Consider the following 24,974-nt stretch of genomic DNA (forward strand, 5'->3'; position numbering starts at 1 on the left):
GTTCAGGGGGCCTAGGTTCGATCCGTCATCGGGGAACTAGGTCCTACATGCCACAACTAAAGATCCCAAGTGCCATGACTAAGACCTGGCACAGCCAAAATAAACAAGTTTTTAAAGAAATTCAGTGTCTTCATCAGTACCACTTTAGAAGACTCAAGTGCCATAGAGAGTAAGCCGTGACAGTCCAACACCTTGGAGGAGAATGTATCAAGGATAGACTCATGTGTGAGTTCTAGGAACTTGTGAACCCTTCTCTTTAGGGCTCCAGTTGCACTAAAACCTTGGATTACTACATAGAAGTCTTCCTGAATCATCACCCTCGTAATCAATCCCAACATGGTCTATTTTCTAACACACAGTCTGGTTTGATTTTTACAACCTAGGGAAAAAAAAAATACACACTAGACTGTTCAAACTTAAAGAAAGGCCCCCTAGAGAAACAAAAATGAAAATTCCTAAATCCTTACTTGTGGTTCTTTGGTCCCATGATAAGGAGTAAAGACTATACTACTTTCTGTCCAGAAGAAGAAAAGTACCTTTCAAAACATTTTAAAGTGAAATGATAGCAGATGTGGGTGCATAATTGGAAACAGCTACTTCTCAAAGAGCTTTTTGCCATCCAAACCCTAGACCTTCCCCCCACACCCTCCCCCACTGAAACCAGACCTCCCCTGCTTTCCCCTCTTGGTCCCACTGCCGCTCAGAAGGACACAAGGATCCCATTTGGCCTTATGACTTGTGAAAAGACTATTACTCTCTGTCAGTACTTCTAAAGAAACAATAAAATAAGATATTTGCAAGAAGTTTTAGAATTTGTTGGTTTTGTTTGTGTGTTTTCATCCTTTTTAAAAGCCTCATTTGTGAGGTTGCATGCATGCTCAGTCTCTTAAGTCCTGTCTGACTCTTTGTGACCCCATTGGCTGTAGCACGCCAGGCTTCTCTGTCCATGGGATTCTCCAGGCAAGAATACTGGAGTGGGTTGCCATGCCCTCCTCCAGAGGATCTTCCTGACCCGGGGATCAAACCCTCGTATCCTGCATCTCATGCATTAGCAGGCAAATTCTGTACCACTGAGCCACCGACGTTAGTGGTGTGGAAATTTCTGTTTCATGGCCACACTTCTAAGAAATAAAGCCATCATTTCCCCCCTCAAAGGGAAATAAATTGGTTTCCTTTTAAAAAAATAATCTCTCAGGAATTCCAGCAGTTAGGACTTGGCACTTTCACTACTATGGCCTGTGTTCAATCTCTGTGTTAGTCAATCAGTTGTGTCTGACTCTTTGTGACCCCATGGACTGTAGCCTACAAGGCTCCTCTGTCCACAGAATTCCCCAGGCAAGAATACTGGAGTGGGTAGCCATTCCCTTTTCCAGGGGATCTTCCCAACCCAGAAATTGAACCTGGGTCTCCTACATTGCAGGCTGATCCTTTACCATCTGAGCCACAGGGAAGCCCGTGGGTTCAATCCTGTTGGGGAATTAAGCTGCACAGGGCTTCCCTGGTGGCTCAGGTGGTAAAGAATCTGCATGCAATGCAGGAGACCTGGGTTCAGTTCCTGGGTCAAGAAGATCCTCTGGAGAAGGAAATGGCAACCCATTCCAGTATTCTTGCCTGGAAAATCCCATGAATGAAGCTTGGTGGGCTACAGTCCATGGGGTCTCAAAGAGTCAGACACAACTGAGCAACTAGCTTCAAGCTGCACAGCGCAACCAAATATTAATAACAATCTCTCTCTTCATGTCTTCCACCCCCTAGCATATCCCTCTGCAGACACTGTTGAAGTTCATGGTGGACATTGCCCAGGGAATGGAGTATCTGAGCAACAGGAACTTTCTTCACCGAGATTTAGCTGCTCGAAACTGCATGTAAGAGTCCTGCCCCATCCTGGAGGCGGTTGGGACCTCATGGTGGTAGATATTTGTGGGAGTGGCTGGTGGCATGTTGCTGTTAAAATAAAGAGGAGGGCTAGATTTGGGAGAGCGATGGCGTGGCTGGCTCTGGAGACGGAATTTCTACCACCCTGAGATATGACTGGGTTTTTTGCGTGAGGGTTTTCCCTGTCTCTGCCTCCAAGAGTTTGGTTGACTTCCAAAACTTTCCCCTGTGGCTTTTTTTTTTTTTTTTTTCAATTGGAGTCTGGTTGAGTTACAATGTTGTTTTAGTCTCAGGTATACAGCAAAGTGAATCAGTTGTACAGACACTTATATATCCACTCTTTTTACATTATTTTCCCATATAGGTCATGACAGAGTATTGAGTCGAGTTCCCTATGCTATGCAGTAGGTCCTTATTAGTTATCTGTCTTTTTATATCGTAGAGTGTGTAGTGTATATATATGACTACTTTTTTTATTTTCACACTCTCATGCAGCTCGGAGTCCTAGCTGTGACTTTGGGACCCTCCCCGACTGCTGTCAGGTTTTTTGAATCCAGAATTACATATAAGTCAACTCATCATGCCTGAGAAATCCCATGGACAGAGGAGACTGGCAGGCTACAGTCCATGGAGTCACAAAGAGTCAGGCACGACTTGGTGATTAAACAGCAATCATGAAGACAGTCATGAAAAGCATAACAGTTCTGTCCCTGAGTTTTCACCCTGCTGCCTTGTGAAGCAGTTTTGTCCTGACTACACCAAAACTTTCCTTCTGCAGCGAAGAGATAAGGGCTTATATGAGAACTTTGAACGTCAGCTTCCCCTCTCTTCAATCGGCTTCAGTAGCCATTGTTGTTGTTTAGTCGCTCAGTCATGCCCGACTCCTTGTGACCCCATAGACTGTAGCCCACCAGGCTTCTCTGTCCATGGGATTTCCCAGGCAAGAATACTGGAGGGGGTTGCCATTTCCTCCTCCAAGGAGTCTTCTTGATAGAACTTGTGTCTCCTGCATTGCAGGCAGATACTTTACTGCTGATCCACTGGGAAACCCACTTTTTGTGCTTATCCTGAATGTTTTCAGCTGCATTGGGTGCAGACCTGGGATTTTAGGCTTTGCCTCTGATGTCACTGAGGATGTGAACTCACTCTGTCTCTCTCTGTAGGTTGCGAGATGACATGACTGTCTGCGTGGCGGACTTTGGCCTCTCTAAGAAGATCTACAGCGGTGATTACTACCGCCAGGGCCGCATCGCGAAGATGCCTGTGAAATGGATCGCCATAGAGAGTCTCGCAGACAGAGTCTACACCAGTAAAAGTGACGTGGTATGTTCAGAGCTTTGATTCGGGCTCTTGCATTGCAAAGATGAAGGCGAGTTGAAAGAAATGACCTCAGCTGGTGCCACAAGACAACTTACTCTTTGATCAACTGAGGATTGGGGCAGGCTCACCCTTCTCTTTTATTTATTGCTTGATGCTTTAAATCTAGGTGGATACTAGATTCTGGTGAAGTAGCCTGACTGCAAAGGCCCTTCATTTATCCCCACTTTCCTCTGCTACAATATAGTGACTTATCACCCGCAACTAAGATCATTCAAATTCACATTAAATTAAATCAATTCATCCAATGGCTGTTTGGAACCAAGACACTGTATAAAAGGTGCTGTGTAATGACAGATATCTTAACCAGAGATTTGGGAAAAGAAAACAGGGCTTCCCAGGTGGCTCAGTGGTAAAGAACCCGCCTGCCAATGCAGGAAATGTGGGTTTGATCCTGAGGCCGGGAAGATCCCCTGGAGGAGGAAATGGCAACCCACTCCAGTATCCTTGACTGGAGAATCCCATGGGCAGAGGAGCCTTGTGGGCTACAGTCCATGGGGTCACAAAGAGTTGGACATGACAGCCCACACGCAGGAAAAGAAAGCACTTGCCGACAACAGTAGGAACAGAACATTACACAGGGCAGTGAGGTGACAGAAGGATAGATTGCCTGTGTCTCATTTCCCAAACAACTTTAGTAAACATGGGAACTGTGACGTTCCAGCCCCATGCTATTGCCGTCTTGGGAGAGCAGTGTGTCTCTAACATAATTGTCAGCTCTGTGCACTGTTGCCAGGGCTCTGAGGAAATGACCTTTCCCAATGAAAAAGTCCATTCAGCCTTTCTGGAAAGACTTGAGTCCTCACGCTGTCACTTTGTCCTCAGTGGGCATTTGGCGTGACCATGTGGGAAATAGCCACACGAGGAATGACCCCCTATCCTGGAGTCCAGAACCACGAGATATATGACTATCTTCTCCACGGCCACCGGCTGAAGCAGCCCGAGGATTGCCTGGATGAACTGTGAGTCAGTTGCTCTCCATCTTGGGGCACCCGGCAAAGACCTGGGGACACACGGCCATTGGGGCGGGGCCGCTTCCAGGTGGGTGGGGGCAGAGGGTGACACGCACAGACGTCCGGGACCAGAACCCTCTTGTTGGGGAGAGGGCAGCATGTGCTCATCTCCAGCGAGCCCTCACGTGCTCCCAAGGTCTATAATCACCTCTAGCAAATGCAGCTGGCCTTCTGTGTGGGTGGAGGCAGAACCCGCAGATAAAGAGAGCCAAGTGTAAGGGACTTGAGCATCTGCAGATTTTGGTGTCCACTGGGCTTCGGAAAACAGTCTGCCGTGGATATGACGGAAGACTGTAAATCCTACACATACACAGGTTGACTTCACAACGCATGGGGTACTTGGATGATGTGCTGTTCTCTCTCTTTTTCCAAGAAAGGTTAGCTTCATTTATACGAGTGGGGACAGCTCTTCCTCGCAGCGCTTGGGCTGCTCACTGCGGTGGCCTCTCCCATTGTGGAGCAGGGGCTGGAGAGCTCCAGCTCAGCAGTTGTGGCTCACGGGATCTTCCTTGCAGTGTGTGGGCTTCTTGTTGTGGCCCATGGGCTTAGCTACCCCGCAGCATGTGGGATCTTAGTTCTCCGACCAGAGTCTAACCTGTTCCTGCCTTGGCAGGTGGATTAATAACCACTGGACCACCAGGGAAGCTCCTTTGCAGATTTTATAAAAATAATTTCCTGTGGCTCCAAGGAGAGGGGCATTCTCACCATATTTAACAAGAACTTTTCAGGACCGGGAACCTGCATGGGCTCCATCATGGAATGCCTTACAGGGCTGCGAGGGCAGGTGGGCCTGTGCAGGACACCCCCCACACACACACACACACAGACACACTCACACTCGCACGCTGGCTCTGCTTTCTCACACCCATGAGAAGGCCCCTGTCAGTTTGCTCTTGGGCCTCTGACATCCCATCTCAGCCAAACAAAAGAAAGCTTTTTTGATCAGAGCCTTACTCTACTTGGAGGTGATGGTGGTGATTATGGTTGTAAATCCATAAAATTTAGAACAGAAATAGAAAACCCAAGCCCTTTAAAAGATAATCATGAAATCCTAATTCAATTAGATCTGGGGTTTCACGGTCGTTTCTGCAAGGGCCACGTGAATGAAATGTTTGCTTCTACTAATGAGGAAGACCTTTCCATGAAGCAATATTGAATAGAGCATTTTGTGGCTGTTTCTTTCTTGGCTTCTCTTGTGCTCCAGGAGAAGTTGATTATCTGAGGTCTTAGCAAGGTCTAAGCTGTGTCGCATTGTGGTTTTAGATGATTCACGTAGAGCCAAGGCGAGGGAATGCTGAGTCGGTTTTCTGAGAGATTTTGTAGCTGAAAGAACCTCAGTGTCAGCAATGCCGGGTGGCTGGGAAGCCGGATGAAGCAGCGACTCTGTGGTCTCTATGCTCAGACTGGCCCCTCACGCCACTGCGGACTTGCAGAGGCTCTGGTGAACCAGGCCTACTTCCCAGGTCCCCTCTAGAGTCTGGATGCTGGGAACAACAGCATCCACCAGAGAAGCCTCTGTGTTTCCAAATCTGGGGCCTTTTCTCTTAAAAATGATGCAGGCCCTACTGAGACTTCCCTGGTGGTCCACTGGTTAAGACTCTGGGCTTCTACTGCAGGGGCACAGGTTTGATCCCTGGTCAGGGAAGTTCCTCATGCCATGTGCTGAGGCCAAAAAGAAAAAAAATTTTTTTTAATAAAAATGAGGCAGATCCTTCTGAACATCTCCGTTTGCTGTCTAAACTTAGTGGAGATAGGTGGACACCTGTGTTTGGTGCCCCTCGGTCATTTTATGGCTTCCATGGTAGCTCAGTGGTAAAGAACCTGCCTGCAACGCAGGAGACCCGGGTTCCATCCTTGGGTTGGGAAGATCCCCTGGAGGAGGAAATGGCAACCCACTCCAGTTATTCTTGCCAGGAAATCCCATGGACAGAGGAGCCTAGTGGACTATAGTCCAAGGGATCACAAAGAGTTGGACATGACTGAGCACGCTGAACACATGCACGGTCATTTTTCGGTCGACTCTGAGAAACACAGAGATGGACATAACAGTGTGCACTTGGAGCCCTGCTCCCTGGTGCTGCCCGCTGAGGGCCATCCCTTCTCATGGCATCACCCCTGCCTCCGAATGACCAGGCTACAGGCCCTGCTCCCCATCACCCAAGAGGCCACCCTGGGAGGTGCCCACATCACCTCCAGGGGGCATTCCTAAATGGAACTCATGGCCTCCCAGCTACAGCTGCTGTGACTCATGGCACTGTCACTGCCTCCTGGCTCCAGGTGACACACGGAAGCCACTGTGTCCTTTCTTGTCCCACTGTGTCCCATCAGCCTTCAGGGTGCCCCTGGCCATTCCTTCCCCCAGTACAGGCCCACCTCCTGGGTGTTGTGGATTCAGCTCCAGAGTACTGCAATAGAGTGAGTCACAGGAATTTTTAGTTTCCCAGTGCATATAAAAGTTACACTGTGGTCTAAGTGTGCAACAGCATTATGTCTAAAAAAATGACATACATATCTTAATTTTTAAAACACTTTATTGCTAAAAAATGCTAACCATCATCAGAGCCTTCCTCAAGTCGTAATCTTTTTGCTGGTAGAGGATCTGACCTTGATGTTGGTGGCTGTTGGCTGATCAGGGTGGTGGTTGATGAAAGTTGGGGTGGCCATGGCGAATTCTTAAAATAAGATGATAAGTTTGCCACATCGATTGACTCTTCCTTTCATGAACGATTTCTCTGTAACAAATGATGCTCTTTGATGTCATTTCAGCCACAGGAGAAGCTCCTTCAAACATGGAGTCAGTCCTCTCAAATCCTGCTGGTTTGTTGTTGGTGGTGGTGGTATTGCTGTTGTTGTTCTGACTCTTTGCGACCTCATGGACTGCAGCACACCAGGCTCCCCCGTCCTTCACCATCTCCCAGAGCTTGCTCAAACTCATGTCCATTGAGTCGGTGATGCCATCCAGCCATCTCATCCTCTGTTGTCCCCTTCTCCTCCTGCCTTCAATCTTTCCCAGCACCAGGGTCTTTTCCAATGAGTTGGCTGTTTGCATCAGGTGGCCAAAGTATTGGAGATTCAGCTTTAGCACCAGTCCTTCCAATGAATATTGAGGGTTGATTTCCTTTAGGATTGACTCACTTTATCAACTAAATTTATGTAGTACTCTAAATCCTTTGTTGTCATGTCAACAGTCTTCATAGCATCTGTACCAGGAGTAGGTTTCATCTCAGGAAACCACTTTCTTTCCTCATCTATGAGAAGCATCTCCTCATCCATAAAAATTTCATCATAAAATTGCAGCCGTTCAGGGAATTCCCTGGCAGTCCAGTAGTTAAGACTTCTTGCTTTCACTGCTGAGGGCCCAAGTTTATTCCCCGGTTGGGGAACTAAGATCCCACAAGCATGCTGTGCAGCAACCCCCTGCCTCTCAAAAAAAGCCAGGTTAAAACTGCAGCAGTTCAGTCACAGTTTTAGACTTCACTTCTTATTCTAGTTCCCTTGCAATTCCAACCATATCTTCAGTTGTTTCTCTTGCTATTGTTGTTCAGTCGCTAAGTTGTTTCCAACTCTTTGCAACCCCATAGGCAGGCTTGTCTGTCCCTCACCATCTCCCAGAGTTTGCTCAAACTCATGTCCATTGAGTCAGTGATGCTATCTAACCATCTCATCCTCTGCCACCCTGTTCTCACCCTGCCCTCAATCTTTCCCAGCATCAGGGTCTTTTCCAGTTAGTTGGCTCTTTGAATCAGGTGGTCAAAGTATTGGAGCAGTTACTTCCTCAACTGAAGCCTTGACTCTCAAAGTCATACATGATGCTTGGAATCAACTTCTTTCAAACTCCTATGTATGATGATATTTTGACCTCTTGCCATGAATTAGAAGTGTTCTAATGGCATCTATCAATAGAATAGTGAATATTTTCAAGAATGTTTTCAGTTTACTTTGCTCAGATTCATCAAAGAAATCTCTATCCACAACAGCTACAGGTTTACAGAATATATTTCTTGAGTAATAAGACTTGAAAATCTAAATTACTCCTTGATCCATGGGCTACAGTATGATATTGTGTTAGCAGGCAGAAATTAGCATAAATCTCGTACGTCTCTGTCAGAGCTCTTGGGTGATCAGGTACATTGTCAATGAGCAGGATTATTTTTAAAGGACTCTATTTCTCTGAGCAATTCTCTAATTCTCTGAGCCCTCAACAGTGGGCTGAGAATATTCAGTAAACCATGCTATAAACAGATGTGCTGTCATCCAGGCTTTGTTGTTCCATTTATAGAGCACAGGCAGAGCAGATTTAGGGTAATTCTCCAGGGCCCCAGGACTTTTGGAATGGTAAAAAAAACAAACAAAAAAAACACACTGGTTTCCACTCAAAGTCATCTGCTAATTGCATTAGTTCCAAACAAGAGAATCAGTCTGTCCCTTGAAGCTTTGAAGCCAGACCTTGATTTCTGTTCTCTGGCTATGAAAGTCCTGGATGACATCTTCTTCCAATCAGGACTGTTTTGTCAACTCTGAAAATCTGTTGTTTGGGGCAATCACCTTCATTCATTATCCGAGCTACATCTTCTGTGTAATTAGCTGTAGCTTCTACATGACACTGCTGCTTCACTCTGCACTTTTATGTTATAGAGACGGCTTCTTTCCTAAAGCCTCAGGTTAGCTTCAAACTTTTCTTCTGCAACTGCGTCACCTCTCAGCCTTCATGGAATTGAAGAGAGTTGGGGCCTTGCTCTGAATTCGGTTTTGGCTTCAGGGGGTGCTGTGGCTGGTTGGATTTTTCTATCCAGACCACTGAGACGCTTCCACATCAGCAATAAGGCTGTTGTGCTTTCTCATCGTTCATGTGTTCCCTGGAGCAGCACTTTCAGTTTCTTTCAAGAATTTTTCCTTTGCTTTCACAACTTGGCTAACTGTTCCAAGAGGCTTCTGGCCTGTCTTGGCTTTCAGTCTTGATGTGCCTTCCTCACTAAGTTTAATCATGTCTAGCTTTTGATTTAAAGCAAGAGACGTGTGACTCTTCCCTGTGCTTGAACACTTAGGGGCCATTGCATGGTTATTAATGGCTTAATTTCAATATTGATATATCTCAGGGAAGAGAGAGGTCCAAGGAGAGGGAACGAGACCGAGGAATAGCCAGTGGGTAGAGCTGTCAGAACACACACAACATCCATTGATTAAATCTGCTGTCTTCCATGGGCACAGTTTGTGGCATCTCAAAAATATTATAATAGTAACATCAAAGAACACTGAATCACAGGTCACCCTAACAAACAATAATAATGAAAAAGTTTGAAATATTGTGAGAATTATCGGACTGTGACACAGTCTAATGCTGTTGGGAAAATGGTGCCAGCAGACTTGCCCACCACGGGGTTGCCACAAACCTTCAATTTGTAAAAAACAGGGACTTCCTTTGCAGTTCAGTGGCCAAGACTCTGTGCTCCCAATGCAAAGGGTCTGGGTTTGATCCCTGGTCAGGGAACTAGATCCTGCGTGCCACAACTAAAGATCCCACGTGCTGCCACGAAGATTGAAGATCTTTGTGCCACAGCTAAGACCCAGTGCAACCAAATAAATGAATAAAAAATTTTAATTTGTAAAAAACACAGTGTCTTTGAAGTGTGATAAAACAAAATGCAAGAAGGAGTGTGGGTTTATGCCTGTGGGGAAAAAAATGCAATAAAACAGGGTCCGCTTGTGCCATCAAAGCACAGAAGCCCAGGGCTGGGCAGGGTCTGGAGTGGTCACACTTGCGGGAACCTAGGCACAGTGACATCATGGAGCATGTAAATGAATGAGCAGTTCCGGTCCCTCTTTCCTGCAAGAATGCACGGGCTGTCCTTTCTCTTGTCTTCCTTTTTTCATCACCCCCAGGATCCTAACATATCCTTTGGGTGGCATCCAAGCCTACTTTTCTTAAAATTATCATCTAATCATGAAAATGCTCCTAAACACCATCTTTCTGTGGTCCCCCATTTGCCCACAGAGTAGCAGCCAGACACATGAGGGTCTGACCCATGGCAGGCGGAGCAGCTGAGTGGTTAAGAACATGGGCTGGGGCACCAGACACTCCTCAGTGTGGGTCAGTTTCCCCCTCAAACTAGGGAGGGCCAAGCATCACCCTCTCCAGAGCCTTGTCTATAAAATGGGTTTAACAGTACTTGTGTGGGGACGTGTGTTGCTGCCAAGCTAACATGTCTAAACATACCTTAAATGACAGCTGTTAGATAGTAAATACTGAGGGTCAGTCATCATTCTTTTCACTGGAGAAGGCAAAGGTCACAGACAAGAGCAGGGATCCTCGTGTCTGTGAATGGCCGTCCGTGTCTGCTTCATGGAGCAGCAGCAGATGGCCAGGATGCAGCAGCCCACACATGCCGAAGCTGCAGCCACCACATCAGGGGCTGTCCCAGCCCTGGGCTCACCTGTTGCTGTCATAGCACTGCCCTCATTGTGCACACACCTGTCACCCCAACCCACCTCTCAGCTTCATTCCTCGAGCTGCCCAGGGCCTGGAAGGATGGTGAGTGTGGAGCCAGGGCACTGACCCTGACTCTCACCTCCATCCCCAAGTCCCTCCATTCTTTCCTGAGTGGGACAACTGGATGCTTGGCACATGGGCTCTGGGTGATGCACTGGGGAGGTCACGCCCTCTTCTTCACTTCCAGGTATGAAATCATGCACTCGTGCTGGAGAGTTGAGCCCCTGGACCGCCCCACCTTTTCAGTGCTGAGGCTGCAGCTAGAAAAGCTCTCAGAGAGTCTGCCTGCGGTTGGGGAAGAAGCTGATACCCTTTATGTCAACACGCAGTTTCCAGAGAGTGGGGAGGGCCGGGCTGAGGGCTTGGCACTGGCTCAGCTGGACTTCAGCATCGATCCCGACTCCATCACTGCTTCCTGCACGCCCAGCGCCACCATCAGTGTGGTCACCGCGGAAGTTCATGAGCACAGACCTCAGGAGGAACGGTACATCCTGAATGGGGGCAATGAGGGATGGGAAGAGCCAGCTCCGGCTCCCCCCGCCACAGTAACAGCGGGAAAGAACCGGGTTTTACCGGAGGACATGCTGGTAAGGAATGGGGTCTCTTGGTCCCAGTACAGCACATTGCCCTTGGGGACCTCAGGGCCAGATGAACTTTTATTTGCCGATGACTCCTTGGAAGGCTTAGAACTCCTCATGTGAGGAGAGCTGAGACACTGCTCCCAAACCCTGAAAATTCCTCCTTTGAAGACCCTTGATGTTTTTTTGTATTTGTCTTCCTTAACAAGTAAATGCCCCAGCCAGAAAGCACCACGTGAATGTTGTCAAGTAAGTCATCATTGTTTAAAGTACATAATATATATTTATTTAAAGAGATAGTATCTATATGTATATGGTGGAAAGACACAAAGATATTCTATTTTAATAAAAGATGACTTATATCATGTCACTTTTCTAGCAGATCATAACATTTAAGCCCTAACAGCCTCATCTCTACGGCAGTTCCTGGATGTTAACATTGGCACAAAGTTGGTTTTTTTAAAAAAGTTTTTGTCTTTTTCATGACTATTAAATATTTGTAAAATGAAATGCCCTATTTGCCATTGCTTCTGGTCTTAAGAAAAATCTGGTGTTCCCACCTGAATCATGTATTTGATAAGAGTGATTCATGTTTAAAGTTTTATAACTAATGAATTCTCTGATCTGGCTTCCTAATAAAATATGAATGAGGAAGAATGTGTGGTACTTACTTGAGACTTGGGAGGATATGGTCACTGGCTGCCTCAGTGCCTTTGCAAAGGAGTTCTCTTGATGCCTGGCCCTTGACGCAGTTGCTCTGACCACTCTTGACATTGTTTCTTAAAGATATGGAAGAGACTTCAGTGGTGGTCCAGTGGTTAAAAATCCACCTTCCAATGCAGAGAATGTGGGTTTAATCCCTGATCAGGGAATTAAGATCCCACATGCCTCAGGGCAGCTGAGCCTGAGTAGTGTAACTCAAGAGGCCTGTGCATGGCAGCTACTGAGCCTTCGAGCTCTAGAGCCCATGCACTGCAACAAAGACCCGGTGCAGCCAAAACAAAGACATGGAAAAACCACTCCAGAGAGCCCAAAGATGAAAAACAAAAGATATTAGAGGGTTGAAACATGCAATCTGAGTGGAAAGATGTAAAATAAATCATAAAAGGGACTTCTCTGGTGGTCCAGAGGACACAGGTTCCATCCCCGGGCAGGACACTATGATCCCACTTGCCATGCAGCTCAGCTGAAAAAAAAGAAAATCATAGATGAGTCCAAGAGGTAAAGCAGTTTTCTGTGGGAATGCATAACTCATGGGAGGGAGATGTGGGCAGTGGACAGGAAACAAGCTTAGAGCTCAGGACCCCTCAGTTCACATCCCAGCTCCGCTGGGTCATAACAGTCATTGCTGGTTGAGCAGTTGTTATGTCTCAAGCACTTTATGAAAATTACATTAATCTGTACATCACTAACATGGGTACCAGTGCCATCATCACATGTGGGCTGGTAAACTGAGGCTGGAAAGGTTGAGGGTCTTCTATGGCCCGTGTCTGGAGAGGGCGGGAGCCAGAATTCAGAACCAAGGAATCCGATTCGGGCTGGCTCAAGCATGTGATCTGGGGAGTGTGTTCCAGAGCTTCTTGATCTTTTAACTTTAACAAACACAGGCATGCATGCATGCTAAGTCACTTCAGTTGTGTCTGACTCTTTTCGACCCTATGGTCTGTAGCCCACCAGACTCCTCTGTCCATGCTATTCTCCAAGCAAGAATACTGGAGTGGGTTGCCATGCCCTCCTCCAGGGTAACAAACACATGGATAGCACTTACTATGTGGCCAGGCCCAGCAGTCATTTAATCTTCATAGTAACCCTACCAGGCATTGTTTGTTGTTTAGTTGCTCAGTTCTGACCGACCCTTCTGAGCTCACTAGGCTCCTCTGTCCATGGAATTTACCAGGCAAGAATACTGGAGTGGGTTGCTGTTTCCTTCTACAGGGGATCTTTCTGATCGAGGGATTGAACCTGCGTCTCCTGCATTGGCAGGAGGCTTCTTTATTACTGAGCCACCAGGGAAGACCAGATAGGTACTACTATTATCTCCATTTCACACATGGGCAGATGAGGCAAGAGAAGGTTAACTTACTCTGCTAGTAAAGCAGTCAACTGATGTGGTGGGTTTCAGTGTTGATCTTTCCAGCGCCCATGGCAGCCAGGCGGGCCCAGCCCTGTGGCACCCTCAGACCTGTTTCACTGGTGAATGGCTTCCCCCCAGCCACTGCAGCCTGCAGAGATCAGCATGTGGCCCTCCTAGCCTGGGTCCTCATCCCAGCTGCCAGCCCAGGTGCCCCAGTCTCCAGGGTCAGCTGATTCTATTGTTACTGTGAAATGCTCCAGACCAGAAAGTTCTGGGGGATGGAAAGGAATCTGCATTGTTATGAGAAATGCCAGCACCACATTTTGTCAGTGAAAGGAAAAAAAACAAAAAGCTGTTAGAACCTATCAAGATAATTTCTAACTGTTGGAAATTTTTGAATGGTTATTTGAAAATCAATAAAAGATTTTATATCACCTACTTTGTATTGTTTGCTTGTGCAAATAAAGTTTCCTGTTGGCAATGACTATTGAGAACGTCCTTTCCATACAATAGGGATTTTAAAAGTAACTGAAACACGCTTTGGGGAAATCTATTTTTTAAAAAAGAGAAAGAAAGAAAGTCTTGATCATGAACCAACTGACTAGTTCAAGCAAAAAAACCCAAGTTATAAAGGTATGTTCATAGCAACTTCCCTGGAGGTCCAGTGGTGAGGACTCTGCACGTCCACTGCAGGGGGCATGAGTTCAATCCCTGGTCAGGGAACTAAGATCCACAAAAGCCACATGGCCAAAAAAAAAGATTTGTTCGAATCTGTAAGATAAAGTAAGCAACTTGAAAATGTACTTGGGAGTTTCATACACATTTAATGTGACATATCTAAAGTAACATGCTTTGTGTTTTATATTTCTAATTATATTATGTAAACAAATATATAATGAATAAGTCATCAAAGGCCCTCGGCCCCCCCAAATCCTGTCCAGTGTGCTCAGTACATGCCGTGTGGCCTGAGACGGTCTGGGAAGCCAGGGTCAGTTCTGCTATAGAGAGAAAGCCATGGTTTCCAGCTTCTCCTGAGACATGGCAGAGAAATTAACTTCACCCAACCCCACAGCGATGCACCAGGGCCTTGGGTAAATGGGACGTGATGGCAGGACACCTCTCACCACCTCCTTTTCTCAAGAGGAGAATAGAGCCGGACTACTCTTGATCAGGGGACTTCCCAGGTGGCTCAGTGGTGAAGAATCCACCTGCCAGCGCAGGAGATGTGGGTTTGAACCCTGGGGTGGGAAGATCCCCTGGAGCAGGGAATGGCAATCCACTCCAGTATTCTTGCCTCGGAGATCCCATGAACAGAGGAGCCTGGAGGGCTTCAGTCCATGGGGTTGCAAAGAGTCAGACATGACTTAGCGACTAAACAACAACCCTTGTTGTTGACACTTGTAGTCCCCTACCTGAAACAGTCGGAACCACTGCATTCCTCACTCGGCCACATTGGAATATCTGAAAGCTCTAACTTTCAGAGGACCTGATCCCTGACAAAGTGTTGTCCAGTCTTCTGATCATGAACTGAAAATAGCCTTTCAAGTTCTGTTTTGTATAAACTCAGATTGCTTATGTAAGTGGCTCTTAGGAGCAAAGAAAAAAAAAACTGGGGAAGAGAAAACAGGGAGAAACAAGTTGGGTCATTCCCTTCAGCTGGGCTGGGACCCAGCTGGGGAGCGCGAGCAAAATCAACAAATACCTCAAATGCTCTTGACTTTCAGGTTGAGACTAACTCTGCCTGGGGAACTGTTTTTTCCTCCCTTTCTTCCTTCTTTCTCTCTCTTCCCACCTCTCCCCTTTCTTTCTTCTTTTCTTTATCCTTTGCTTTTCTGCCAACTCCCGCTCCACTCCTTTTTCTCATCTTTCTAAGTAGAAAGGAGAAGTAAGGATTAGGGCATTATGAGTCAGCCATGCAGCCAGCAGCAAGGGCCAGACAGCAACCAGTCCTGCGAGCCTTCCTCCAGTCATCTCGAGCAGGTCACTTTGTTCTCTTGGAGGCCAAGTGTCCATCCGTGTGCAGTAAAGATAGTGCCGCCTTCTCCTACAACCCCTTGGGTGGTTGTGTAGGAAAGGGAGGTGGCAAGGTCTTTGAAAGGACTTTATACTCATTATCAAGGTTTTTCCCAATTAGAGCCTTCTCTCCATTCCATTCCTTATGCAGTGCTAGCTCAGCATGTGTCACAGTAGAAACATTGTCCCTGATTATGTTACCAACTGCCTCCAATATAATGCAAATCGACTTAAAAAAAAATGCACTATGTGAGAGTTACAAATTAAGTGTTATTTGGGGCAAGATGAGAACTATAGCCCAGGAGACAGCACCTCAGATAACTCTGAGGAAATGCTCCAAAGAAGCAGGGGGAAGATCAGTATATATGTGATTCTGGCAAAGGGAGAATACATGCAATCAAGTATGTATTGAACTTTTGCAGTGGGTGTTGAAGGTCAGCAGCTGCAGCAGCGCATGATTTTTATCCTTTCGGAGGTAGATGGCAAGTGCCAATTTGTAGTTGACACAAAGTAACTCAGAAAAGGACTTAATCTGTGCCAGTGATGCACGCAGTGGGGACATTGGCAGAGAGCAGGAGATGGGCCCTTATGCCCCAGAGGCAAGTGACTCCCTACACATCCGTATAAGAACCATATCTGATGCCCAGATATCATTCCTATTGGTCTCCCCCAGGAGTTTATAGTTATTTGAGCCTCGCTGACTATTCTCTTTCCATATATGGGTGATGGCCAGCAGTGGTGGCTTGATCAACAGGATTTAAGGACCTAAGTTCTCAGAGTGCCCTCTAGGGATGGAGAGACCTTCCCTCTGCCTCCCAGTCCCCCAGACCAAGCAGATTTCCGCTTAGGAAATGGCCAGACCAGAGCTCTTATCTTAAAAATCAGGCCGATGCTGGCCAGACTTGTCCTGACTCACGAAAGTAAAGACCTTTGTAACTTCTCCGTGTCAATGACAAAAGCAAGTTGGAACTTCTGATGAATCAGTGGGAAAATAAATCATCTGAAAATAAACCAGCTACAACAGCAACTTAACTTCTCTAAAGACATTTAGGTACTTTGAATGACAAATGGGAAAACAGGAAGTTTTGCTTTCTTTAATAAACATTTCAGTCACGACTGGTGTTTCTATGTACAAATCTACATAAAAATGTAGATTTTATTTTCTCCCTTTTAAACCTCTAAGGACAGAAGTAAAACTGCCAATACTATTTAACTTTAGCATGCCCAAATTACCTAATTTATTTGTATTTTAACAAAATAATTATTTTTGGAAATTGTGGCCCAAAGATCACTACTTTAGAATATTTTCATGTAAAATTTACTAAAAACCATTGAATTTTAACTTACAGTGTGTGAATTTTATGGTATATAAGTTATATATCAATAAAATTTTTTTAAGTTTTAGAACTTTGCTCTACGAGATATTTCAAATCTTCTTTTATCTCTATCTTGGTGAACTATGGACTGGTAAAAAGGAAGTTCTTAAGGACTCCTCAAAATGATCAGCCCATGATTATTCATTTTTGCTTAACCACTCAAGAAATTAAACAAAACTTGCAGTTTTTACAATGTTTTAAATTAAGATAGTTTAAATGTATAGAAAATTATACATATTAATATAATGTAGGAAATTAGAATATGACACTTTGGCATAAGGATAACTTTTTTTCCAATTATCTTTTATCTTTAAAAAAAATCTTATTGGAGTATAGTTGCTCTACAATGTTGTATTATATTCTGCTGTACAGCAAAGTGAATCAGCTATACATATATCCCCTCTACTCTCGATTTCCTCCCCATTCAGGTTGCCACAGAGCATTAGGTAGAGTTCTTTGTCCTATACAGCAGGTTCTCATTAGTTAACTGTTTTATACAGAGCAGTGTATATATGTCAGCCCCAGCCTCCCACCGTCTCCCTTTCCACCCTTCGTGTCTGTTCTCTACATCTGTGTCTCTAAGGATAATTTTAAGTGAGAATCAACAGATGCAGAAAGAAGCCTTCTCAAGCTTCCCTTATCTGACTAACAGCAGAAACCTCTGGAATATGTGGATTTCCATAAATCTCCTTTCCAGGGCAAGTTTTATGACTACAAAGAAGACAGAAAGTCGGCTCTGAAATGGACCTGCATAACCGAAACTTACTCCTTTACCTTCCCCCAAATATTTACCTTCTGTGTTTGCCACTCTTGGAAACATAAAACCCCTTTCCCTCTATTTTGTCACTTCCCTACAAATTTATTGTTCTTTATTAAAATGCTGTGTAAATCCCAGGTACCAATCATCCCTTTAGTTACTCATCACAGAGTTTTCCTATGTATATTCGTAATACGTGTGTTAATAAACTGATTTTCTCTTGTTAACATTTCATCAGTCTGATTTGCAGGGTCCCAGATAAGAACCTAGGTCCATAGAGAAAAAAAGTTAAGTTTTTCCTCCCCTATAATAGAACTCATGTACCCACCTTCCTAAATTCACCAGTATGAACATTTTACCAAAGTATGGTCTGTCTTGGTAAATGATTGTGTGGACTTGAAAAGAATGTGTACTCTCTTGTTTCAGAGTGAAATGTTCTATTAAGATTAATCAGGTCAAGTTGATTGATTGTATTGTTCCAGTCAATTATATCCTGACAGATTATTTTGTTTTATTTCTGTCAATTATTCAGGGAAGATTATTGAAATCTCCAACTATAACTGTGGATTTTTCTCTATTTCCTATTAGTTTTCCCTTCATTTGTCTTAAGCTCTGTTAACAGAACATAAATGTATAGGATTGTTATGCCTTTCTAATGAAATGACCTCTTTATTATTATGAAATGACTTGCTATATCTCTTATAATAGTCTCTGCTGTGAAATCTACTTTGTCTGATGTTAATATAGTCACTCCAGCTTTCCTCTGTCCTGTCAGCGGGTCATATAATTTTTCATTCTTTCAATTTTAACCTACTTGTGTCTTTATATATAAAGTGCCTTTCTTGTAAGTAGAATACAATTGGATACTGTTTTTTTAACCATCTGATGGTTTTTTAAAAACCATGTGTTTTTTTAACTGCTGCCTTTTAATTAGGGCAGATAAACATGTACGGTAGATAAATCATGTATGGATGTGAAAGTTGGACTATAAAAAAAAGCTGAGCATTGAAGAATTGATCCTTTTGGTGTTGGAGAATACTCTTGAGAGTCCCCTGAACAGCAAGGAGATCCAACCAGACGATCCTAAAGGAAATCATTCCTGAATATTCACTGGAAGGACTGATGCTGAAGCTGAAACTCCAATACTTTGGCTACCTGATGTGAAGAACTGACTCATTTGAAAAGACTCTGATGATGGGAAAGATTAGGGGCAGGAGGAGAAGGGGACGACAGAGGATGAGATGGTTGGATGGTGTCACTGACTCAATGAACATGTGTTTGAGTAAGCTCCGGGAGTTGGTGATGGACAGGGAGGCCTGGCGTGCTGCAGTCCATGGGGTCGCAAAGAGTCGGACAAAACTGAGCAACTGAACTGAAGCATGATTATTGATACACTTGGGTTTCAGTCAGTCAGCTTGCTATGTGTTTTCTATTTTACCTGTTCTAATTCGCTTTATTTACTTTTTCTGCCTTCTTTTGGAATAATCAATTTTTTTATGATTTTGTTTTATCTCCTATAGATTGTTAGCTATAACTTTGTTTTTGTTCTTTAAGGTTTATAGTAGATATGCTTAACTTATAATAGCTTCTGTTAAATGATTTAAAATATAATATTAAAAGTCTTACAATGGGGACTTCTCTGGTCCAGTGGTTGGGAATCCAGCTTCCAATGAAGAGGATGTGGGTTCAATCCCTGGTCAAGGAACTAAGCCTGCAAGCCACAACCAAAACCTGACACAGCCAAATAAATAAATACCCACTCATAGCAGTCTGGAATTGACAGTGTAATTGGTGCCTTCAACCAAGGACTAACAGGTATGACTAAATAAATATTCCAGCTTGGGCTTCTCTGGTAGTTCAGTGATAAAGCATCTGCCTGCCAATGCAGGAGACATGGGTTCAATCCCTGCTCCAGGAGGATCCCACATGCCATGGAGCAACTAAGGCCATGCATCAGAACTACTGAACCGGCACTCTAGAGCCTGGGAGCCACACTGCTGAGCCCACGTGCTGCAAATGCTGAAGCCTGTGCAGCCCAGTGAGAGAGCAGGCCCTGCTCACTGCTACTAGAGAAAAGCCTCTGCAGCCATGGAGATCTGGCCCAGCCAGAAATAAATAAAAAATAAGTATCCCAGCTCTCTCATCCCTTGTGAGCTGACTCTGAGGCATGTGCCTCACACTTTCCCTCAAGTCTCCCTGTGGGATACACTCCTCTTGCCTACAAAGATGCTGACTTGATAACTCCCCCTATATTTTCCTTCCCTGTCACATTTCCTCACTCCCTGTATCAGTTTGTTAGGGCAGTCAAAACAAAGCACCACAGGCAGGGTCACTTAAATAACAGAAATTTATTTTCCTAGGCTTCAATCAAGGGGTCAGAGATCACGGTGCTGGCCGGTTTGGTTTCTTCTGAGGCCTCTTTCCTCAGCTTGTAAATGGCCGTCTTCTCCCTATGTTTTCACACGGTCTTTGTCCTGTGTGTATCTATGTCCTAATCTCTTCTTCTTACACAGACCCAGTCATACTGGAATTGTTCTTCAGTCGCCAAATTATGTCTGACTCTTTGTGACCCCAAGGATTATAGCCCTCCAGGCTCCTCTGGCCATGGGATTCTCTAGGCAAGAATTCTGGAGTGGGTTGCCATTCCCTCCTCCAGGGGATCTTCCCAACCCAGAGATCAAACTGATGTCTCTTGCCTCTCCGGCATTGGCAGGTGAATTCTTTACCACTAAGCCACCAGGGAAGCCCTGGGTTCACCTGTGTTACTTCATTTTTACCTTAATTATCTCTTTAAAGGCCCTGTCTCCATATATAGTTGCATTCTGAGGTATTGGAGGTTAAGACTTTAATATATGAATGGGGGGTGGTTACAATTCAGACCATGACATTCCCCTCCTGGTGTTTGCTGCACCTCTCAAATGAACTACTGCCACCTAAATCCTTATCTCAGGATCTGATTTTGATCTTGCATGGCCTCAGTCTGCAGTGGCTTGAAGCACGATTTCAGCTCCTGGCCAGAGATTGAAGTCAGGCTGTGACAGTAAGAGCGCCGAATCCTAGCCACTAGACCAGCGGTCAGTGACAAGCCTCTGGCGCATATGGCTTTGCAGGAAATGAATTTCCACAAAGAAAAGGAAAGTAGTGAAATAAGTAAAGAGTTTATTAGGAGGAAAAGGGGTACGTGTGGATAAACACACAGGTGGGCACAGAGACAGAGTTGTGCCCTCATGGTAGTTTGAATCACTTATATGGGGGCGTTGCTTCCAGGTCTCCTTTGGTCAGTCATCTCACTTTGCTTGCTTCTGAATCTGTACTTGGTTTCTCTCAGGGTCCTCCCATGTGTGCACATGCATCTCTTAGCCAAGATGGATTCTAGAGAAGAGGCCTAAAGGTAGGTTGACATCACTCCATTTTTGACCTCCAAGGAGCCTTGCTGTGCATGTACAGTCAGGAAGGTTTCCTTGACTTGGAGACGGAAATATGTGGTCTCTTATCTGGGCAGGGCTTAGCTTCTCTCCTCTTAATCTTGGAGTATCTGTCCACAGAGAACAAGCTCCAGCTTGTTCAGCCTGGGGCTCATCTATTTCCTGCCTCACTTCTGGGGGAATGCTAAAGAAATCTCTAAGAAATAAAAGCTCTTGAAAAAAAGTAAGCAAATCCCCTCAATACACTCATGATATCCACACTTCAGGGCTTTACCTTGTATTGGCGGTACAGTTGCTCAGTAGTGTCCTACTCTTGAGACCCCATGGACTGTAGCCCGCCAAGCTCTTCTGTCCATGGGATTTCCCAGGCATTTCCCAGGATTCCCAGGTTGCCATTTTCCTCTCCAGTGGAGCTTTCTGACCCAGGGATTGAACCCATGTCTCCTGTATTATAGGCGGTCTCCCCTACTGCAGGTGGATTCTTTACCAACTGAGCCACCAGGGAAGCCTTCACCTTGTATTACATTGTATTATTGACTCCTTCCAGGATCATTTCCTCACAGTGATGGAACTACACTTGGTAGATCTCCGTATACTTATCCAGGCAGTGCTTGGAGGTAGAAAGTACCAATTTTACTTGATTTGCTTAAGTCAATGATGTTAGTTATAATCTTTCTTGGAAACTATGTTATAATAGAAATGCAAAAAGAAAAAAGACCTAAATACCATTTGTTCTTTAATAATGTAAAATCCCTATTATGTCCATTACCAGCAATCTGTACAAATGTGTGATAATTAGCATTGAGTAACGGAGAAGGCAATGGCACCCCACTCCAGTACTCTTGCCTGGAAAATCCCATGGACGGAGGAGCCTGGTAGGCCACAGTCCATGGGGTCGCTAAGAGTCGGACACGACTGAGCTACTTCACTTTTACTTTTCCCTTTCATACAGTGGAGAAGGAAATGGCAACCCACTCCAGTATTCTTGCCTGGAGAATCCCAGGGACAGCGGACCCTGGTGGGCTGCCGTCTATGGGGTCGTAGAGTCGGACACGACTGAAGTGACTTAGCAGCAAGGCACATAACGTTTGTTGACTGATTAAAGTTTTAATGATTTATTTATTTATATAACTGATACAGTTTTTTTTTTTTGGCCTTTAGGCTTGCAGGGTCTTAGTTCTCTGACCAGGCTCCCAGCATTGAAAGTGCAGAGTCTAACCACAGCACCACCAGGGAATTCCCAAGGTTTTAATGATTTAAATTATATATATATATATATATATATATATATATATATATATATATATGTATGTATGTATATAGCATCATCAGTTGAAGTTGGAAGATAAAAACTCTGGATTAAAAAGCCATTTAGACAGTGTTTTATATAAAATATCTTCAATCTGCTAGTGTTACCTACTGGAGAGAACTGGCTAGTGTTCTACTAGTGCTCTTGAATTTTGATGGTTGTATAACAAGGGGTATGTATGAAGTGTTTGTTGTTCTTATTGTTTTAGTCACTAAGTTGTGTCCGACTGTTTAGCGACCCCATGAACTGTAGCCCACCAGGCTCCTCTGTCCAAGGGATTTCCCAGGCAAGATTACTGGAGTAGGTTGCCATTTCCTCCTCCAGGGGATCTTCCTGACCCAGGAATCGAACCCACGTCTCCTGCATTGGCAGGTGGATTCTTCACCAGTGAGCCACCAGGGAAGTCTGTATTAGCAAACAGTTAGAAGCATTAGTAAACAATACAATTTAGACAGAATAGAAAAATATATGATATACAAGTTTCTTGTGAAAAGGAGCAGTTAGAAATTCAATCTACTTAGTTGCTTTGTAGAATGTTCATTTTGAGCTTATCTGAGGTTTCCTCATGATTTGATTCAGGTAATGCATTTCTGGCAGGAAAGCTACAGAAGTGATGCTGTTTCTTTTCAGGGCATCATGTCATGAGACATAAGAAGTCAATTTGTCCCACTCGTTGTGATGTTAACTTTGATCATTAAGGTGTTGTCTGCCAGGTTTCTCTACTATAAAATTACTATTTTTCCCTTTATAATTAATAAACATTTTGTGACAGATACTTTCTTATCAAACTTTTAATTTTAGAATCCAACTGATGATTCTTTCTGAATTAAGTCGCAGTTCAGTTCAGTCCCTCAGTCATTTCCGATTCTTTGCGACCCCATGGACTTAGCACGCCAGGCTTCCCTGTCTATCACCAACTCTCAGAGCTTGCTCAAACTCATGTCCATCAATTCAGTGATGTCATCCAACCATCTCATCCTCTGTCATCCCCTTCTCCTCCCGCCTTCAATCTTTCCCAGCATCAGGGTCTTTTCAAATGAGTCAGTTCTTTGCATCAGGTGGCCAAAGTATTGGAGTTTGAGCTTCAGTATTAGTCCTCCCAAGGAATATTCAGGACTGATCTCCTTTAGGATGGACTAGTTGGATTTCCTTGCAGTCCAAGGGACTCTCAAGCGTCTTCTCCAACACCAAAGTTCAAAAGCATCAATTCTTCAGTGCTCAGCTTTCTTTATAGTCCAACTCTCACATCCATACATAACTACTGGAAAAACCATAGCTTTGACTAGGCGGACCTCTGCTGGCAAAGTAATGTCTCTGCTTTTTAATATGCTGTCTAGGTTGGTCATTCTTGCCTGGAAAATTCCATGGATAGAGGAACCTGGTGGGTTACAGTCCATGGGGTCACAAAGAGTCAGACACAACTGAGCGACTAATTTCTTTCTTCTTTTCTAGGTTAGTCATAGATTTTCTTCCAAGGAGCAAGTGTCTTTTATTTTTTTTTATTTTTTATTTTTTAATTAATTAATTTATTTTAGTTGGAGGCTAATTACTTTACCATACTGTAGTGGTTTTTGCCATACATTGACATGAATCAGCCATGGGTTTACATGTGTTTCCCATCCTGAACCCCCTCCAACATCCCTTCCCGTCCCATCCCTCTGGGTCATCCCACTGCACCAGCCCTGAACATTTGTCTCATGCATCAAACCTGGAATGCATTCTGTTTCACATATGATAATATACATGTTTCAATGCTATTCTCTCAGATCGTCCCACCCTCACATTCCCCGACAGAGTCCATAAGGCTGTTCTATGCATCTGTGTCTCTTTTTCTGTCTTGCATATAAGGTTATCATTACCATCTTTCAAATTCCATATATATTCGTTAGTATGCTGTACTGGTGTTTTTCTTTCTGGCTTACTTAACTCTGTATAATAGGCTCCAGTTTCATCCGCCTCATTAGAACTGATTCAAATGCATTCTTTGTAATGGCTGAGTAATATTCCATTGTGTGTATGTACCACAGGTTCCTTATCCATTTGTCTGCTGATGGACATCTAGGTTGCTTCCATGTCTTGGCTATTATAAACAGTGCTGCGATGAACGTTGGGGTACACGTGTCTCTTTCAAGTCTGGTTTCCTTGGTGTGTATGCCCAGCAGTGGGATTGCTGGGCCATATGGCAGTTCTGTTTCCAGTTTTTTAAGGAATCTCTACACTGTTCTCCATAGTGGCTGTACTAGTTTGCATTCCCACCAACAGTGTAAGAGGGTTCCCTTTTCTCCACACCCTCTCCAGCATGTATTGCTTGTAGACTTTTGGATAGCAGCCATTCTGACGGGCGTGAAATGGTACCTCATTGTGGTTTTGATTTGCATTTCTCTAATAATGAGTGATGTTGAGCATCTTTTCATGTGTTTGTTAGCCATCTGTATGTCTTCTTTGGAGAAATGTCTCTTGAGTTCTTTGGCCCACTTTTTGATTGGGTCGTTTATTTTTCTGGAATTGAGCTGCAGGAGTTGCTTCTATATTTTTCTATATTTTTGAGATTAATTCTTTGTCCATTGCTTCATTTGCTATTATTTTCTCCCATTCTGAAGGCTGTCTTTTCACCTTGCTTAGAGTTTCCTTTGTTGTGCAAAAGCTTTTAAGTTTAATTAGGTCCCATTTGTTTATTTTTGCTTTTATTT

At 44.4% G+C, this 24,974-nt stretch overlaps 1 protein-coding gene and 1 long non-coding RNA gene across 4 annotated transcripts in view; one reads left to right on the forward strand and one right to left on the reverse strand.

Annotated features, from left to right (window-relative positions):
• Positions 1-11,987, forward strand: part of MERTK (MER proto-oncogene, tyrosine kinase) — a 139,217-nt gene extending 127,230 nt beyond the window's left edge. For 2 of the 3 annotated variants that reach the window (XM_081484885.1, XM_081484882.1), the window contains 4 exons: positions 1,756-1,865; positions 3,039-3,198; positions 4,078-4,214; positions 10,940-11,987. In XM_081484885.1, coding sequence (XP_081341011.1) covers positions 1,756-1,865; positions 3,039-3,198; positions 4,078-4,214; positions 10,940-11,453 — 921 coding nt within the window. In that variant the 3' untranslated portion in view covers positions 11,454-11,987. Of the gene's footprint in view, positions 1-1,755; positions 1,866-3,038; positions 3,199-4,077; positions 4,215-7,031; positions 9,876-10,939 lie in introns of those variants that run through there. The other variant, XM_081484884.1, reaches the window with a different exon arrangement.
• The window catches only part of LOC145503985 (uncharacterized), a 38,299-nt gene continuing 20,107 nt past the window's right edge, over positions 6,783-24,974 (reverse strand). The window contains exons 2-3 of the long non-coding RNA XR_014051977.1: positions 12,002-12,516; positions 6,783-9,417 (exon numbers count right to left, since the gene is read on the reverse strand). This is a non-coding gene — a long non-coding RNA (uncharacterized LOC145503985). The remainder of the gene's footprint in view (positions 9,418-12,001; positions 12,517-24,974) is intronic.

The sequence above is a fragment of the Giraffa tippelskirchi genome, chromosome 4 (assembly GCF_054371585.1).
Source record: "Giraffa tippelskirchi isolate mGirTip1 chromosome 4, T2T-mGirTip1v1.2.pri, whole genome shotgun sequence".
Lineage (NCBI taxonomy): Eukaryota > Metazoa > Chordata > Mammalia > Artiodactyla > Giraffidae > Giraffa > Giraffa tippelskirchi.